Source organism: Naegleria lovaniensis (genome assembly GCF_003324165.1).
Source record: "Naegleria lovaniensis strain ATCC 30569 chromosome Unknown tig027, whole genome shotgun sequence".
NCBI classification, from domain to species: domain Eukaryota; phylum Heterolobosea; class Eutetramitea; order Acrasida; family Naegleriidae; genus Naegleria; species Naegleria lovaniensis.
This window is the reverse complement of record NW_025407849.1, coordinates 540512-558395: the sequence shown is the minus strand read 5'-3', so window position 1 is coordinate 558395 and position 17884 is coordinate 540512. Positions and strand designations below refer to the sequence as shown.

Genomic DNA, 17884 nt, shown 5'->3' with positions numbered 1-17884 from the left:
TCTTTTTGGTGTGTTCATCAAGTTTTGATTTGTTTTTAAGGTGAAGATTGCGACACTTGTCTCCAAAACGACATTCACCTTTTATGGCGGCGCAATTGGTACTAGAAACCTGTCAGATATTCGTCAATCCCACGTCAGCTGATCACAAGGAATCAAAAATAAAATGAGTGAGTCTCTTCCTGATTGGTTCAACAAGGGCAGAGGGAAACCGAAGCAACAAGTAGTGCTGACTGAAGCAACAACAGACAAACTGAAACGAAAGATAGAGGTCCTAGGACTGGATTTAGCTCAGAAAAAACGTACACCATTATTCGCTTTAGCTGAAGCTAGTAAAACAACAGCTTGTTCTCAATTATGGTCCTCCATCATTTCATCAATTACAAAGCAATTACAGGAATTCAATTACATCAATCAAACTAATGCAGAATTAAATATCTCGTTAACGCTTTCTGATCCAATACACCCAACAATGCGGTACACTAAATTCCGAATCATAACACTTGACGAAAACAACAACATGGTCGAAAAGAAACATAATCGATTGTCCATTGAAGAAGTTGAACGTAATATCATCAACACTGGTTTAAGCAAAAAACAAATTAAAAAGTTGTATGAAACAAAATACATTCCATTCAGTGACCGAACCATTTCGAAATATCGGAAAGGGATTAAGGATGAAATAGCAAAAGAGATGATCATCATCAAAAGCAACAACGATATCAAAGGCTTTGCGATTGATCCAATTCAGTCTTTTTCAAAATTATTAACAAATACAAAAGTAATAGAAGTGATACGCTCGACAGGAAAATGGTTGGAACATGCTCCGATTTCTGGATTCAGAAGCCGAAAATTTGGATTTAACAAAAAAGGAGAATTTAAAGTTTATTCAATGGCAAGAGTGTCCACTGATGCCCATAAATTAAGTAGGAAAGTGAATGAAATACTTTGCTTTTTAGGGCTTGTTATTTGCGATGCTGCACAACATCATAGTAATTACAAATTATTGGCAGCGTTACCTAAAAACAGCGACAATCATTGTACATTATTGAGCTCATTCAAGCCAATTGAATCATTGATTGCAAAATTTGAAAGCCATCGGTTTATATTTGAATTACCAATTGCTCTATTTCAGAAAGATTCGTTTTTGAAAAATTTTGTGAAAACCTGTACCTCAGAGAAAATTATTATTCGGTTGCAATTTAATGTAGCAATGGGTGGAGATTTAAAAAACATGCTTGCATTGCAAACGGATGATAAGAATAGAATATGTTTTGTATGCCCTATTGATTATGAAACACACAAACAATTCTTGTTTTCGCTCAAGTGGAAAAACAATAATCGAGCTCAAGAAATACTGAAAATGTTGTTTCAGTCCAAAGAAAACACACGAAAATCATTACGAGAGACAATTGAAGGCAAAATCCAAATTGAAACCTGGGATTGTTTCACTGAACTTTTTACTGACAAGGGACACCGACACCCTGGTTTAGGTGATATTATTTTCGCCAATATTTCCATTTTACGAAGAATTCCTGACATTTTGCACCAATTCATGAGATTGGGAGAAAATCATTTACAGATTGCATTGCATGCTGCATTGAAAATTTCAAAGCAATGTCAAAAAGAGTTGAAACAATACTACAAGGACAAAGGATATTATGGCCAAAATGACAAAATTAATTTAATGGGAGACGATGTATGGGAAACATATGGCAACAAAATTATTGAAGATATCACTCAAATCATGGAAAAGCACGCAAGTAATCAACAACTCTCTACTCTTGCATACGTTTGGATTGGAAAGGTGACAAGAATATTTCAAGCAGGATCTGAACTCGTTAAATTATTGGTACAACCAACATTTTGCTCAGACAATGATTTACACAACGTTGCAAAGAAAATTGACCATTATATTTCTGTCATTGTCCCTGTTATTGGAGACACAATAGGCACGTATTGGAAAATGCCTTATTATTTACACATTCTCCAAGAACATGTGATCATGTATTTATTTATTTACAGAACATTGTACCCATTTGCCATGACAGTGCATGAACGACTGAACAAGTATGGCAAAGATATGTTCGCTCATACTATGAGGTTTGGAGGGAACGGAAATCCCACGAGAATTTATCGTACCTCTTCCAACGAACAGCTTGTGGAAGACAGATACCTTGCAACCCTAAACCAGTACTATTACCTCTTCTGCTGCATGACAGCTAACGAATAAATTTATTTTGTGCTTTCATGTTCATTTTTGACTTGACGAATATCTGACAGGTTTTTAGTGCGCTTCAACGTCGGATGCGCCGCCATAATTGACATATTTGCTGTTGCTGTTGTGGAGGAGAATTGGATGTTTGCTGTTGATGAGATACCAGAGAGGAGTTTGAATGATTAGCGACATTATTTACAGATGATGCAACATCACCATGTACTGCATGGGTAGTGGACACCATTGAGCTATTAGATGGATATTGTTGCATCGTATGGTATTGGTATGCATTAAGTTGTTCATTCTTATTCATGACAAAACCATTTTGATGGAAATCTTCATGTTCAGGTGCATGAGAAGAAAAACCATGCAAGTTACCATTCAAAGGTGGTGCTGTTGTGGTTGTTGAAACTCCTAATACAAAATTTGGTGGATTGTTTCGTGTGTTTGGAGTGAGTGAATGTAGGAAAGTGCAGCTATCTCCGTAAGTACAACCTTCTGCCGAGAAGAAGTATTTACAAGGTTTTTTGCCTTGCAATGTGTGGTCACTTGTGGATTCATCACCAGCAATAACAGACTCAATTAAGTCAAAATCGATTGAGGATACTGATGAATTGTTGGTTCCATTATGACTGTCATGCTGTAAAGGATGTTGTTGCTGTTGTTGAAAGAGTTGGAATCCAATACTATTTTGGAACGAATTTAGAACAGTTGGACAGGACATGGACATGAACCGACGTGACAATGGTGATGATGGTTGTGGTGACATGTTGAGATTATTGTTTAGTGCTGGCTGTTGTTGGTAGTTGTGGTGATGATGATGATGATTCTGTTGACCACTCACATGATGGAAGGAGTTGAATTCTTCCATGTCATCCGACAGTACCTTGCCAACAACTGATCGAACAAACATGTTCACATTGATTCCATCGTCATGACTGAGATGTTGAGAACGACTGTGATTGTGACCCACCTTGGGAGAATCAAGTAATAGCATGGTGGGATCCACGTGTTCTTCAGCCATATTTGTCATGACGTTATTTGAACAAACACTAGTGCGAGAGGGAATTTCAAGCTCTGTTGGCACTGAATTCGTTTGAGTAGGTCCAAACACCGAGTTGAAAGTACTGGTGGCAGCAGATCTGCCTCTCACAGACGAGTTGTGTCCCATAAGAGATATGTCATCCATAGAGGATGAAAAGTCAAAAGACGAGGAACCTGTGGTGATTCTGCGTTGGTGGGTGCCGAGTTGGTGATGATGACTGTTGGAAAGAAGAGAAGTACCGAAATGTTGATGATGATCTTGTTGCGGCATGGTATTGTTAGGATGTTGTTGGGAATGATGATGATTACCGCCCGAAGAGGATAACCATGTGGTCATGTTGTTATTCGCACTGTTCATACTTTTACTCTTGGTGTGATGATAACCGTTAGGTTGAGGAGATGATGATGAATGATTTCCTCCATTGAAACCCATCACATAATTCGGAGGACTCATTCCCATCCATCCTGTTGCAGCCGTACTCGTGCTCAGTAGAGATGAATTGGTGCTGTTCACGCTATTATAACTCCCAATACTGCTGCTACTCAAATCGGAAGCGTTGGAAAAACTTGATGAAAGTAAACCAGCACCATCCGACATGTAGGAAGATGATCCTAACGTATTCCTCTCCGCCGTGATATGATGATCAAAACTTCCATGATGATGATGGTGTTGATCCTTTCTGAACGGAATATTCATGATGATATCCACACACAAAATAAACACAACGATGATGAAAGGAATTGACTCTGTGGGTGAGATCTTTTCTAAAACATCACGGAGAGTGAGTGCCCAAAATCTCTCTCAAAGATGTCCACTTGGATGATACTCGAGTGAGCAGCGAGAGATGATGAATCTAACTGTTACAGGTGCAGCAGTTGTTAACGTTGAAAATAATCTCCGTATGCTTCCTATTCTGTATCAACAATTTTTTTTCTAAAAACAACTTAACATGCTCGACAAGGTTCCAACTTGGAAGAAACATTCTCATCATCAAATCCTTAGATCGGCATGGTAAGAAGAAACAAAAAGGAGGTATTAAAGATGAATGTATTAGCCTTTGTGTACATTGTTCCAATCAAGGAGGATGATGAAAATCTTTTTTGAGGACATTTAAGGCGGGTTACTGGAAATCATATTTACTTCAAGTACACAAATTGAACTTGAGATTTTATGTTTCAGTGCCAAATCAAAAAAAAAGTTCATCGAATCCTTCTCTCCGACTCTCCAATTTTCTTTGACCAACTGTTTCTAATGCCTTTGGAAACATCTGTCAATGAGCATAAAAATTGTGAAAGAACTGTCGACCATAACTCTTTCCAAGAACAATATTCTGAAAACAACACTTCGGAACAATTTATTTATGAACAAGCTCCCTATGTCCATCGTGGTATGATTCACAAAAAACCATCATTAAATTCCGACTCCAAATCCAATCATTCCCTTTTATGGCAGTTTCTGAAACAGCTTTCTCCTCAGACTGATTTGCTCAAAATGTGTTCGCCAGTGTTCTTATTAAGACCCATTTCAACTCTAGAATTATTTACTTATTATTGTGAACCGACCGCTGGTTTGAAAGTATTGAGTTTTTTGGACAAGAAATTGGATCGAATGTTGATGTGTTTAATGTTTGCGTTAGGATCCTGTTCGAATACGAGGGGAGATAGTTTTGAAGGAATTAAGCCGTATAACCCAATTTTAGGAGAAATTTTTAAAGCAAAATGGAAACCTTTGAATCCATTCGAACATGATTTGGCAACTGACAGCTGTTCAAAACCCTCTCAAACTCTCCCTTGGTTTTCTAAATGGTTGTCCTCTCAATCAAATTCACATAATTTCTCTACTCTCCGTCATTGTCTCGTCCAATCGAATACTTCAGTTTTGGCCGAACAAATTTCTCATCATCCACCAGTGAGTGCGTTTTATATGGACAACTCGGAAGCAAACTTTAAAATGGAATCCACGTTTCAAATTGTAGTGAAATTTCGAGGAAATTCCGTTGCAACATGTATTGCTGGAAGTCATGTGTTGAATGTCAAATGTGGAGTGCAAAAGGATTTGGAAGAAGAGTATTCATTTGTATTACCAAATATGGTTGTCAATGGACTGTTTTTTGGTTCGTCCCATGTTTCGAATGGTGATGTGTTGAAAATTTCATGTCCACAGAGTGGATTAGAGGCGAACATTTCCTTTAGTGGACAAAATGATATTAAGGGAGAACTTGTACAATATAAGAATCAGAAATTATTTACTTTTAAGGGAAACGTTGGAGGTAAAATTTTCATGACACCATGTCAACCTTTCGACGTGTTATGTGAACAAAGTGAACTACTACCATTCATCCATGACACAATTACCGAATTGAATGATGATTTCAAACATTCCTCAAAAAAGACGAACAACCATCGATGGCTATTCTATCAAGCTTCATTTACCAATGCCATCCCAGAATTTTCAAACGAACTTTGTGTGAAACCTTTGCATGAACAAGCTGAAAATGAATCTCGAAAAGTATGGCATCCCCTTACGTATGCTCTTCAAATGGGAGATTTGGATGGTGCCTATCAAGAGAAACACCAAATTGAACAAGTACAACGAGAAAAACGAATGGAAGAGAATCAAGAGTTTGAGCCCAAATATTTTAGGTTGAAAGAAAAGACAGTGAAAGTGAGTGATCAACTGCAAATTCCTCTCTATGAACACAAGTGAATTCAGTGAAATCAATGAATGAAGGAACTGAGAACTTGTGCAAATAAATTCTTCTTCTTCTTGCTTGATTCAATAAAAAAAAACCAAAAATTTTGAAAACAATGTCCTTGGTCGCTTCTTCTCAACAACCACCTCTAGTTCCTGCCATTTCTTGTCTTTGCTTCAATAAGGATCGTTCACTTGCAGCCTTATCTCCAGCAAATTCTGAAATTCATATTTATGACACTTGTCACTCTGAAAGTTTTCAACATTGGACACTGCAACATGTCCTTTCCGAACATGCGAGTTACATTACTGCACTCGATTGGGCTCCAAATTCCAACAAGCTCTTGTCTTGCTCCCAAGATAAAAATTGCTTTGTTTGGGAATTTCATTCATCTGAAAACAACGACAAAGGAGAATGGAAACCAATTCCTGTGTTAATATACATTTCAAAATCTGCAACATGTTGTAAATGGTCTCCCGATGAATCTCGTTTTGCTGTGGGAAGCTCTTCGAAAACTGTTTCTATTTGCTGCTATGATAAGGAAAATAGATTTTACTATTCGAAACGATTTACCAAACATAAAAGTACTGTCACTTGTCTCGCATGGCATCCACACGATCCAACACTGCTTTTGACCGGATCATGTGATTTCAAAAGTCGATTATTTAAGGTGCATATGAATGAATTGGATGGTAAAAACCCTAACAAAGATCAAAAATTTGGAGATTGTTTGGCAGAATTCCACTCCAAAGGTTGGCTCCATGATGTTCAATTTTCACCCAGTGGACGATGGATTGCATTAGTGGCTCATGATTCTACGGTTCAGTTTGTGGATTTGAATAATTTTGATTTCAAAAACCAATTAGCTCAAATTGTTCGACATTCCAAATTACCATTCACGAGAGGTCTCTTTTTATCGGATCATTCATTCATTGCTGTTGGTCATGATTGTGTACCTTATGCTTTTGCTTTGCAAGAAGGAACTTCTCAATGGATTCTCAAAGGATCGTGTGACGATGGAAAAGGTGTGACAACTCCTCAATCATCATCTGGACAATCAGTGCCATCTGTCAAAACGGTTATTGGTCGTATCCAAGCACAAAATGTCGTTGGATTACATAATTTGCAAAATTTACAACTTCCAACGACTCGACACTACCGATCAATCACATCCATTTGTTCGTTATCATCCATGAGTTCCTCTCAAAAAGAGTTCTGCATTCAAAAGTTCTCAACAGCTGCCTTAGACGGAAGAATTGTGTATTGGAATTTGGATGAGTTGAGCAAGTCCTTAGGAATCTCATTGTATTGATCAATATTGGTATACAATTTTGTAAATTATAAATTATCAAAACAGTTCAAATCATGACCTGTTAAAAATTCTATTGCCCACGTGAAGAGTGTTATTCAAGTTTCATGACTTTGAAAGAAACAAATCCGTCATAATTCACTTCTACAATTTTGATTTTCAAGCGAACAGTGGCACCTTCATCGATGCGAATGGTTGTGAATGTGAAACGATCATCAATGAGATGGTCACACAGCTCTCTATTCTCTCCATGAATCAATTTCAATAAAGTATTGGTTGCTTCCAATCTTGTTTTCACATCCTGCTCAACGTCCTCAAATGTCTTGTCGCATCCCTCAGCCATAATGTTGATATTCACAATTTTCAAATTTGGTAAATGTTGGAATAATTGTTGAATAGTCATATTTGCTGGGAGTGATTCAGAGTGGCCATTTAAAACTTCAATGCAAGGATATTTCTTGTTAATAGAATGCAAGGTCTTTTCAGCTCTCTTTGATTCATTATTTACTTTATCATCTCCCGTTTCATCATTCTCTTGATCGCCATCTTCTTCATTCTCTTCTTGATCGTCGCCTTCTTCATCTGTATTGAACAAGTAGTTCAAGTCAAAATTTCTCAGTCTTAGTTTCATGTCATTCAAAAAGTCCTGTATGGAATAATCATCGCCTTCATATTCCTCACTTGTTGAGAAATAGACAAGATTTGTACATTTTGCAGCAATCTCTCTCAAGTCTTCTTCGTAGGGCATGCCTCCATCGAAATGTAAACTTTCAAGTTGAGTCATTGAGTTGAAAATTATTGGCACATTTCCACTTTCATGCAAATATCGTTCACCAAATTTGAAATCCAACAATTTCTTACAATTGGTGGCAATCGATTGAAACAGCTCATTAGAATAGCACATGTGATACCCCATAGTGAGCTTTTTCAAGTTTGGAATGGTCTTGAACAGATAATCAAAATTTTCTTCGGGAAAGTAGTACAACAGATCCAATTCTTCCAAGCTGTCAAAAACAAGGTGGTCTCCAAATGGCTGTGTACAACAGAGACCACATTTCAACGACTTGAGTTTTGTGCAATTGGTGAGAAGAGTCTTGTAGAGCATGTATGTCAAGGACTGAGGCGGCATTTCATTGGAGTAGTCTTCCCACGAATCCAACGACGGTACTTCCAAATGTTCCAAATTCTTCAAAGTTGAAAACCAAGCCAACAGCACTTGCATTTCGTCCTGTTTCAAGTTTTTCACAAAAGTGTGAAAGGAACAACCAAATCTTAATCTTTTCAGTCCCGTGAATATTCCAGTTTGTAATGCAAATTGAAACATTTCCATCGAGAAATTCATCTTAACCAGATCATTGCAATCACCTTCCCTTCCCAAATCCAAATATTTGCATCCATTCACTGGATTGCACTTGTGAATGATTTTAAATAATCTCAACATGAAATCACTCGAGAATTGAATATTCTTTTTAGTGGCATAGTATCGTGTGGGACATCCTGTGGGTTTGAATCCTAACGAAACCTTTTCATAGAGTGAATGGAAATTACGGCCATCTTGTTTTTCATTCTTCTGTTCCTTTTCATTGTGCACGAGTATGCTGTTCTTTCCATCATCATGATGAGAAGATTGTTGATCATTCGGAATCAACACCTTGTTGTCCAGAGCATCCAAAGCAATTCCTCCGGTGAGTTCATAACATCGTCGACAAGTTCTCATGATACTTCCGAGAAGATCATGGAGCGGATGAAGAAATGAAAAAACATGAGCCAACGAGTCATCATCTAATTTCAAAAGACTCACCATTCCATCATGATGATGAGTTTGTAATTGTTGATCCGAATCGATAGAAACAATCACGGAGGGGTCTTGTTCATGAACAGTAGGAGGAGTGCGTTTCACTTTTTTAGTACAGGTATTCAGGTCGTGGTTGTTGGTGGTCGAAGTGAGTGAGACTTGATCCGAGGGTCGTTTCATGGTGTTGGTATATTTTTTTTTCTCGAAAAGAATGGAATTTCAAAGTCCCGAACGATTACATGAAAAGGCATGATCTGAACAAAACATCAATAGTTTCATGTTAAGAAATTACCAGAGGTAATGCTGCAACGATTACAATTCCCTACACAAGAATACTTTTCTGCCTTGTTGGTAGACTCCATCGTAAGCTAATAGGTGTTCAAATGGGGTGTGTTTTGACAGCCAGCGATGTTTCCCAACCAAAACGCTTTTTTGTTAATACACATAGTAACGGATCCAATCAGAACTTAATTCCTAAAGTCCATTTCGTTTTACAAGACGCCCAAAAATTCTATATTGCCACTACGGATGCCATGACTTACGGTCATCAGTTTGTGGAGTTCAGTAAAATAGAACGTCCATCCCAAAGAGACATTTCATACACTCACACATCTGAGAGCTTTTGGGGAAATTTGGAAGAATATTTAACAAGCCATGAACCTGTTCGAGGTGAATTCGATAACAATTTAGAACTCTAAATGGAAGACGTGTTGAACGAACAGGCACGCGATTTCATGAAGCAGGTCACAATGGTGGATGTACTTTGTTGAATTTAGTGTTATCTGACGTGTTTGGAAATCCTGATAATTTTACCAAGAGGATCTGTAAAGTTGGTAGATTTCAGATACAACCTTCATGAGTTGGAGGAAGTAGACTTTTTATACTTTTTATCAGGAAACGGAAGTTATAATTATGTGTCAGCTCATCGTTGTTTGAGGTTTCCATTGCGAACACGTCCTGCTATCATTCGGGCGAGGAATATTGCAAATGAATTGTTTTCCAAAGGTGGACCATTGTTCGAGGTAGAAAAGACCATGACTGCATTGGAGGGTTCTGAACAGCTTTGGAAATTGTTTTCATCAGAGAAGGCAATAATGCACTTACAAGATAAAATCGGCCAAGTGTTGCAAAAGGTGACACATAATATTGAAGCGTTCAAGAAGCATATACTTGAATAAGAATTCATCCGTGTCGATAAAATAGTGTTCGGTATTGTTTTGAAATGAATGAGTGCGAAAACATCTTCTAATGCTTGGTCTCCTCATATTTTCTTTTTTTGTTTTATTTGCATGCTCTTGCTCACGAATTATTCTGTTATCTCTCAACCTGATTTAAATAGTAATATTGTTAAGCCAGAGAAAATAAAGTAAATAAAACACTTGGATTCGTATGTGACCTGGTAATGATGTAGTAATCGCAATGTTAGTTGCATTTGATTGTACGTTTCCAACGGTTGACAAGTGTCGTTCATGACATTTCCCAAATATAAAGCACACAATCCAAATCAATCGTTTTAAAATCATGGTTACATCAATCAATTGCGCATGTGTTTGTTCATTTTCAATACCATCATTAATTTTGTCCATAATATTAATTTTGTTTTTTCAACCAATGATCATTCCAATAATATTCAACAAAATTCTTTCGTTCCGATCATGAACTCACTCCAAAAAAAACATACCATACTTCCGAAACTCTTTCCGACGATACAATGCCAATATTTTCCATACACTTCATCAAATTGTTTTTTAATAAACGATGCAATATCCTTTTCGATTGTATATTTTTCCATGGCTTGTTTTGTGACCGTTACTGCCATGTCTTTCATTTCTTCGGTCATGTCGACGGTTTTAATGACTATTTCCGAGGATGTTGTCGAGGACGATGCTGCTGATGTGTTCAGACCCGATGAAGATGCTTGATGTTGGGACATTTTTTTGTAAAGTGTGAAAAAATAGCTTTTAGTTTGAAATGATATTAATGAACAAGCAATACCTGAATCAATGAATACCACGCTCCAACACAACCAAAGCATCGATCTCCTTATCATACACACATTAATACACAGTAGAATTCTCAGAAACTTTCTTCACATAATCCTCTCCCTTTCTATAACTACCGAAGCCAGTTTTTGGTTCAGTATACACATAGATCATCAAGACACCATTCGAATGGCCGACCATTCTCATTGTGGCAAACATGGCCAATCCCTTCTTTTCAACTGTAAGTGGTATTTCCAAAATGTGTGTAATTTCCTTATTCTTTGCATGAGCTTCAGGCACAAGATCCTTCTTTTCTCCAATTTCCACTTTCGAATATTCCTTTTTCATTTCACGAAAACGTTCTTCTGTCAAATTCTTGGAAACTTGATCCCAATTCAATTCACCAATTTTACAATAAGTGACTACAATGACATGTCCAGTGTTCATGTTGGCCAACACTGCTGCATGAGATCCGGAAACTTCACTTGAGGAGAGCATGGTGAAATCTTTGGGGACACATAATTGTGCAGCCAAATTAGGGTTGGTTCCGAGTGGAATGTAACTGTACTCATGATCCAACACGTATTGTTCGTGTCGACATAATTTGTACGAAATGTACAAGGTACCACTTTTGACATCTTGTAATTTTAGAGTTTCTTCATAGACCTTTTCGTGTTCGAGTTTGTCGTTGTGAAGGATCAATTCGGCTTTGCCAATGAAATCCTTTTTGAAATATATATTTTTCAGAAATTTCAGATATTTTCATCATCATCCGAGATCAATAAATCCAAATCAGGAATTCATGAATTATTGCATCAGAAAGAAGAAATAAAAACAATGATGAACTCACGTACATCTCGGGAAAGCATATCCCAATCATAGACCTTGAACAACAACTTGATTCCTTCATTCTTCTTATCCAAATAATCCAAATGATAAAAAGTCTTGGTTTCATTCCACTCCGGATTCAAATTCTTTTTCTTGACGCTCGTCTTTTGTTTCCATCCTTTAGCAATATCTTTCAGATAGGATGGAATGGCATCGGTTGAAAGAGATTTGGCTTGAACCAATACATAGGGATCACTTTTACCATTGAAATCTGCAGCTTCAAGATCGGCAGCACGTTTTACAGTTATTGAGAGAGAATCTAAGAAGGCGAAAGGCATGCTGAGTGATGTTAAAAGGAATCAATAGGAATCCAAATGTTTTAATGATTTTTTTTTGATGTTGTGATGGGAAAAGTTCATTTTAATTCGAAAGTGGAATCAAGAAAGAGCGTTTTTGTGTTTTTGAAACATATGTGTAAAATGGAAGGTCGATCTTTGTGAACACAGTCAGAACAATGCTGTTGGAGCGATAGATGGTTTAACAGGTCACTAAATATATTTATTTATCAAACTTTACAATGTCATGACCTTATCGGCTGTTCCTTAGAATCCTGGTTGATGAAAAATAAACACCTTCAATAATTCATTGAAAAAGAGTCAATTTCTGAAACAATTTACTTTCACATGTTACAACAACAATCAACTCATTTCCAAATCATTGTGTGCTTCTTAATAAACACACTTCTGACCAAACAATCTTGCCCATGAAAAAGCACCAGTTGGAATACAACGAGGACCCCATTCAGAATCTGCCAATTCTTCTGCGTCCTCTTCTTGCTCCTCTTCTTCAAAGGCATCTTCTTCGAGTAATTCCTTCCAAGCAGCACGAAGCACTTGTAATTCTTCCTTTAATTTCTGTTTCAACAATACGGAATCTTGTTTATGACGAGTTTCCATATTCTTTTTCATTCTTTCAAGTTGTTCGACAATTCTCAAATCAGCCATCTCGACCACACTCTTCTCAGCAGACTTGCGTGCTGGTTGAATCAACCAACGTTTGTTTTGACGTTGTTCTTGTTCGAGATTTTGACGAATGGTTTCAAGAGATGCATCGGTTGGTAATAAATCAGCTTGTGGAGATGATCTACGAAGTTGAGAAAGGAGACGTCTCAACTCGGATGCAAGGTTGTTTTGTGGATGGACAGCTGGCAAAATATCATTTTGTTGTTGTGCATGTGAAACGTTCAAACTCAACAAGGCAATGATGACAAGTGCCAAAACACTACACACGACGATGGATTTCATGTTTTTTTCAATGGTCTCAGGTTGATAACGTTGGAAGAAGGACTCTTTAAATACGTGCTTTGAAATTTCTTGATGTGTTGCATGGTTGTGGGGGAGTTCAGTTCGTGTTTTCAGTTAATGGAAGTGACTGTAACCAATTCAACACTTCCAAATCTGGCTCTATTACAACAATGATTTGCTTGAACATCAACTTTGATTATCTATCTGATAATACAGTAGTTGATAAGATTCCTGTCCTATCCAACAATTAAAAAGACCAAGTCCCAAAGAAATATAAATTGTCCAAAAAGTTGCAATCTTTCCATCTGTCATTAGTTTCAAGTTACATTTGAAAACACAATTCTCGAGCGGTCGAATAATTGAATTATTGTGTCCATCCTAGTTTTCCTCTCTTCCAGGTAAATTGAATTGTGATATTCTCCAAAATAAGGTTGGAAATCAATTGGGGTGATGAACATGCTGAGATTATGATATAAAATTCTCCGTAAAGTGAACAGCTACTACTGGCTGAAAGTACTCCAACGAAAACAAGTGAACCATAATTCATATAAAATGTCTCTGCCTTTGTATGACAACTGTTGTCAAATATTTGAATGTGGATAGTCGTGTGGTAATCTCTTCGTATGTATTTCCCCCAAATACATTGCCTTGCATGTCGAGCTCTTGCAACTTGGTCAAGTACTTGCTTGACACAATAGCAAGAGCTCCTGTTGATGAAATGCAATTACAGGACACATGTAACCCTATTATTGTTAGATCAAGCATGTGTGACAAAAATCCAATGAAATAATAAACAACACACCTGTTAAGTTTTGCATCAATTCGCTTGAGGCTAATGCCACGGCACCCTTCGATCCAATATTGCAATTATTCAACATTATAAATGTTAAATTCTTCATATTAACACTGTTTGCAATAGAGATTGCACCTTCGCTGTAAATTTGTGAATTCGCAAAAAGATTGAGATGTGTCAGATGTTTCAAATATTCGCTCTCACAAAGAGAAGCAACTCCATAGTCACCAATTCCATTGCTACTCAGCTTTAAAATAGTTAAATTGCTCAAATATTTGCTGGACGCCAATGCTGAGAGTCCTTGGTCGTTAATGGTATTGTAGTTTAAATTCAATTCTTTAACGTTCCTTAATAATCGAGAGCATTGGGACATCAGAACAGCTCCGTCAGACTTGATACCGTTCGAGCTTAGATCTAAAGATGTTAATTTTTCGAAATGAATTGTAGTGTACATGGATAAGTTAAATAATAAGGTGCCATCTAATTGGTTCCCACTCAAATTTAAACTAGTTAAATTTACCAAATGTGGGCTCTGCATGAGTAAAGCACCCGCTTCTTCGCTGATTTTACAACAGATCAAATGAAGCGTTTTGATACGTTTCGAACTTTCGTGGGCAGCCAATTCCTTTGCTCCATCAATGTCAATTGGAGAAAACGAAAGTTTCAAGTACTGCAAGTTGTGAAGTACGGTAATATCCTTCATAAACGCCTTGGGTACGACAAAACGAATCTGTATGGATAAGTGGGTTAAACTACTGTTGAAAACGCTGGAGGCAAACATTGGAAAGGGATGTTTTGGAGTTATTCTTGGCGAATAAACTCCTTCTAAATTCAATTGTGTTAAATTGCTCATAGAGCGACTTGTAATGAGCACCTTCACCCCTTCATCATCAATAGCATTTGCCAAATTTAACGTTCTAATGTTATTCAAATATTTGCTTGAGGCAATACATCTTGCACCCACAAGACGAACAGCATTATGGCTTAAATCCAATAGAGTAAGATTTTTCATGTTGCTACTTTGTGTCAAGCATTCAACATCGCAGGCTTGAATCTTATTATAAGCAAGATCCAATATTGTAAGATTTGTCAGAGTCTTGCTATTTCCAATTGCTTCAACACTTGCTCTGGTGAGCGAATTTGTTTGTACATAAAGCTCGCGTAAGTTGGACATGACTGGGCTTGCTGCAATAGCTATTATTCCAGTGTTGTAGCATTTACATTCAAACTTGTCAAGTTAGACATGAATTTACTCCATACGAGTGAAAAAATTGCACTGCAAGACGACGATGAAGATGAACTATTCCGACTGAAATCGTTTGCAGAAAGATCCAATGATTTCAAATTTTTCAAGTTTTCGCACGAGGCTAGAGTATTCAGTTGATCGTGTCCCAATAAATTGTTGGATAAATTCAAGCAAGTAATATTGGAAATTGGAGGACTTAGGATAGAATAAATTCGTGTTGCTTCCGAAATTGTTTCTGCTTCTCGTAGCTCTGTTGAAGGTTGTTGTTGTTGTTTGATCATTGTTGAACCAGTTTCTGAAATTTCTTCTTCTTGCTCCAACAACAATGAATGATGATCAACTCTCGGACGCAAACGACTCTTTGAAAAATCCAAATTCAAAGGCATTTCCATTACTTCCCCATACCACTGCTTGGAAACAAGCCTGCACACGACAATAAGGCTTCGGTCTTCCACGTATTGAAAAATATGGAAAAGCATATCATCTGCAAAAAGTTCATCATGTTGGAGCATTTTATTAGTAACTACAAAATAGAGTTTCAGTTTCTATTTTCAAGGATGACATGGGCGTGATTTATTCTGAATTCGGAGTTTGATGGAAGAAAACGTTGGGAAATCGGTTTATCATTCATAAAAAATGTTTCCAAATAATCATGGAGAGAGTTGTTATACCAACAACAACGACCAATATCAACAACAACAACAAAAACCACGGCCGTGTGCTAGAGTCATCAACCAACATCATCAAGAAAGCAATAGTGTTACATACACGGACAATGAATTTTTAAATCTTGAGGATTTTCTGGTGGATGAGTCCAAATCACAACGGAATGCAAATGATGACGGATATTCATCATTCAGTTCTGGACAACAAGTTTTAGGTTCATTCATTCATCGGGATGGAGATGGAAATGAACTCATACCATCGGGACAACATTGGACAGACAATAATAACGACCCTCTCCAACACTTGCAGAGTTTCATCGGTAGCTTTATCATACCTTCGTTTTCTTCAAGTACAACTGCACAGGCTAATATCACTAGTAATAACGAGAGCAATAATGTAAATAATTTATCAAACAGTAGTGACGAGAACAGTTCGGAATTTTTTCCAATTGCTTGTGAACAGGTATGCAATTAAGCATTTATTTATGGTAGTAGTAATGAATTTATTAAATAACATTATTTATGAAATGACAGTGCCGACAACAGCATCGAAGGTGTGATAAACGATTACCAAAATGTTACTTGTGCACCCAACGAAAAGTTGAATGTGTCTATAGAGAACCTAGAAGAAACAAGAAAACCAATCATGATAACAATGTAAAGACTCCAGAAAACTCCAGAAATCACTCATCGAACGTACACCAAAGAAATGTAAATAATCCATCGACCCATTCCATGAACCCATTATTCTCACCTTATCCTCTTGGGAAAAAGTCAGTTAATGAAGAGTTGAAAACTTCCGAGTCATTGAGCTCACGAGCTGTCTTTGATCTTTATTTTGATGTGGCATGTGAAGGCTATCCGTTGGTGTCACGAGAAGAATTGGAAAATTTTATCACACATTTTCCAAATTGTGATGATGTTGGAAATGACACTAACAAGTTGCAAAATTGTGAAATGTTTGCCATGTATTTTAGTGTTCGGGCATTGTGTGAATCTCGAAATGGATTGTTTGAACAATCAGAAAAAAGCATTCAAAAATCTAAAGATTGTCTTTCCAAAGTATTTGATCGAACATCAATCACCGTAGCTGCAGTATATGCACATTTGGTAATGTATGAATTATACACTGGAAAGACAGAACAAGCCAAATTCTATTTTACAATTCTCGACTTTTTATCAAAGAAATTATTTGCACCAGAAGACTCTGAGAGTGTTACTCCATCCCAACCAACTATTTATGAAAAGAATTTGGAAGTATGGATCTATAGCTACAATGCTGCTCTAAAATTGGGTATTATAGAAGATTTCGATAAGGTATCTGTTGAAAATTTTTTGTCTTGCATTCCTGAAATATATTCTTTTTTTTGTCAAGAACCATTGCCTCAAGAATGGATTCAATTGATGACTAGCAAAGTGACACCTGAAAATTGTTTTGAGATTTGGAGCATTATTGAATTACTTGTGAACAAGTTCAAAAATATCGAAAAATCAGACATGCTTTCAATACCTGACACAGTGAATAGGCTTGAATTTGTTGAACCTCTTTATCAAATGATATTGGACAGTTTGAGGATAGCAATATTGTCAAAATCTCAATCATCCATCACACGAGAAGTTATTGAACAGAGTGCACTTAGCATTACCAATCACACCGAAAATCCTCTTTACCCACTATTCCCAATTGATGTTGTGTTTTGTGTGAAACAAGCAGTCGAAAAACATTTAGAAATATGCAACTCCATACTACAACAGGGAGGGAATGACTTTGTACATAATGGAGTCGACTATTGCAGCATTTTAAAAAAGGATTTACGTGCTTTCACTGTGATGAAACCAAAATTCAAAGCAGTGAACAAATGGATTAATAACATTTCCTCTCGAATTGAGGAAATGATTGCCACTATTGAACGAGTCAAATTTCAATAATGCATGTTGACATTGCAATCTATATCTGGTTTGTAACTTTGGACCTGAACATGGAGACTGTCACACTTCATGTTACAGTAC

General features: G+C 37.0%; 10 protein-coding genes across 10 annotated transcripts; 4 read left to right on the top strand and 6 right to left on the bottom strand.

Moving 5' to 3' along the window:
- Positions 1-163: 163 nt before the first annotated feature.
- C9374_006525 (uncharacterized protein) lies at positions 164-2230 on the top strand (the record flags this gene model as incomplete). The annotated part of the gene is made up of 1 exon (XM_044696395.1): positions 164-2230. One exon carries the CDS (start codon positions 164-166, stop codon positions 2228-2230), a length of 2067 nt encoding a protein of 688 aa, XP_044547216.1.
- A 64-nt stretch (positions 2231-2294) lies between these two features.
- Positions 2295-3956, bottom strand: C9374_006524 (uncharacterized protein; the record flags this gene model as incomplete). The annotated part of the gene is made up of 1 exon (XM_044696394.1): positions 2295-3956. The coding sequence occupies one exon, from the start codon at positions 3954-3956 to the stop codon at positions 2295-2297; it is 1662 nt and encodes a 553-aa protein (XP_044547215.1).
- Positions 3957-4511: 555 nt separating this feature from the next.
- C9374_006523 (uncharacterized protein) lies at positions 4512-5966 on the top strand (the record flags this gene model as incomplete). The annotated part of the gene is made up of 1 exon (XM_044696393.1): positions 4512-5966. The coding sequence occupies one exon, from the start codon at positions 4512-4514 to the stop codon at positions 5964-5966; it is 1455 nt and encodes a 484-aa protein (XP_044547214.1).
- Positions 5967-6067: 101 nt separating this feature from the next.
- C9374_006522 (uncharacterized protein) lies at positions 6068-7264 on the top strand (the record flags this gene model as incomplete). Its single annotated transcript, XM_044696392.1, has 1 exon — positions 6068-7264. The coding sequence occupies one exon, from the start codon at positions 6068-6070 to the stop codon at positions 7262-7264; it is 1197 nt and encodes a 398-aa protein (XP_044547213.1).
- A 91-nt stretch (positions 7265-7355) lies between these two features.
- C9374_006521 (uncharacterized protein) lies at positions 7356-9236 on the bottom strand (the record flags this gene model as incomplete). The annotated part of the gene is made up of 1 exon (XM_044696391.1): positions 7356-9236. One exon carries the CDS (start codon positions 9234-9236, stop codon positions 7356-7358), a length of 1881 nt encoding a protein of 626 aa, XP_044547212.1.
- A 1141-nt stretch (positions 9237-10377) lies between these two features.
- Positions 10378-10989, bottom strand: C9374_006520 (uncharacterized protein; the record flags this gene model as incomplete). Its single annotated transcript, XM_044696390.1, has 2 exons — positions 10378-10452; positions 10738-10989. The coding sequence occupies 2 exons, from the start codon at positions 10987-10989 to the stop codon at positions 10378-10380; spliced, it is 327 nt and encodes a 108-aa protein (XP_044547211.1).
- A 124-nt stretch (positions 10990-11113) lies between these two features.
- C9374_006519 (uncharacterized protein) lies at positions 11114-12204 on the bottom strand (the record flags this gene model as incomplete). The annotated part of the gene is made up of 2 exons (XM_044696388.1): positions 11114-11761; positions 11893-12204. The coding sequence occupies 2 exons, from the start codon at positions 12202-12204 to the stop codon at positions 11114-11116; spliced, it is 960 nt and encodes a 319-aa protein (XP_044547210.1).
- A 390-nt stretch (positions 12205-12594) lies between these two features.
- C9374_006518 (uncharacterized protein) lies at positions 12595-13170 on the bottom strand (the record flags this gene model as incomplete). The annotated part of the gene is made up of 1 exon (XM_044696387.1): positions 12595-13170. One exon carries the CDS (start codon positions 13168-13170, stop codon positions 12595-12597), a length of 576 nt encoding a protein of 191 aa, XP_044547209.1.
- Positions 13171-13713: 543 nt separating this feature from the next.
- C9374_006517 (uncharacterized protein) lies at positions 13714-15721 on the bottom strand (the record flags this gene model as incomplete). The annotated part of the gene is made up of 3 exons (XM_044696386.1): positions 13714-13913; positions 13973-15157; positions 15217-15721. 3 exons carry the CDS (start codon positions 15719-15721, stop codon positions 13714-13716), a joined length of 1890 nt encoding a protein of 629 aa, XP_044547208.1.
- A 124-nt stretch (positions 15722-15845) lies between these two features.
- On the top strand, positions 15846-17803 carry C9374_006516 (uncharacterized protein; the record flags this gene model as incomplete). Its single annotated transcript, XM_044696385.1, has 2 exons — positions 15846-16337; positions 16409-17803. The coding sequence occupies 2 exons, from the start codon at positions 15846-15848 to the stop codon at positions 17801-17803; spliced, it is 1887 nt and encodes a 628-aa protein (XP_044547207.1).
- Positions 17804-17884: the final 81 nt, after the last annotated feature.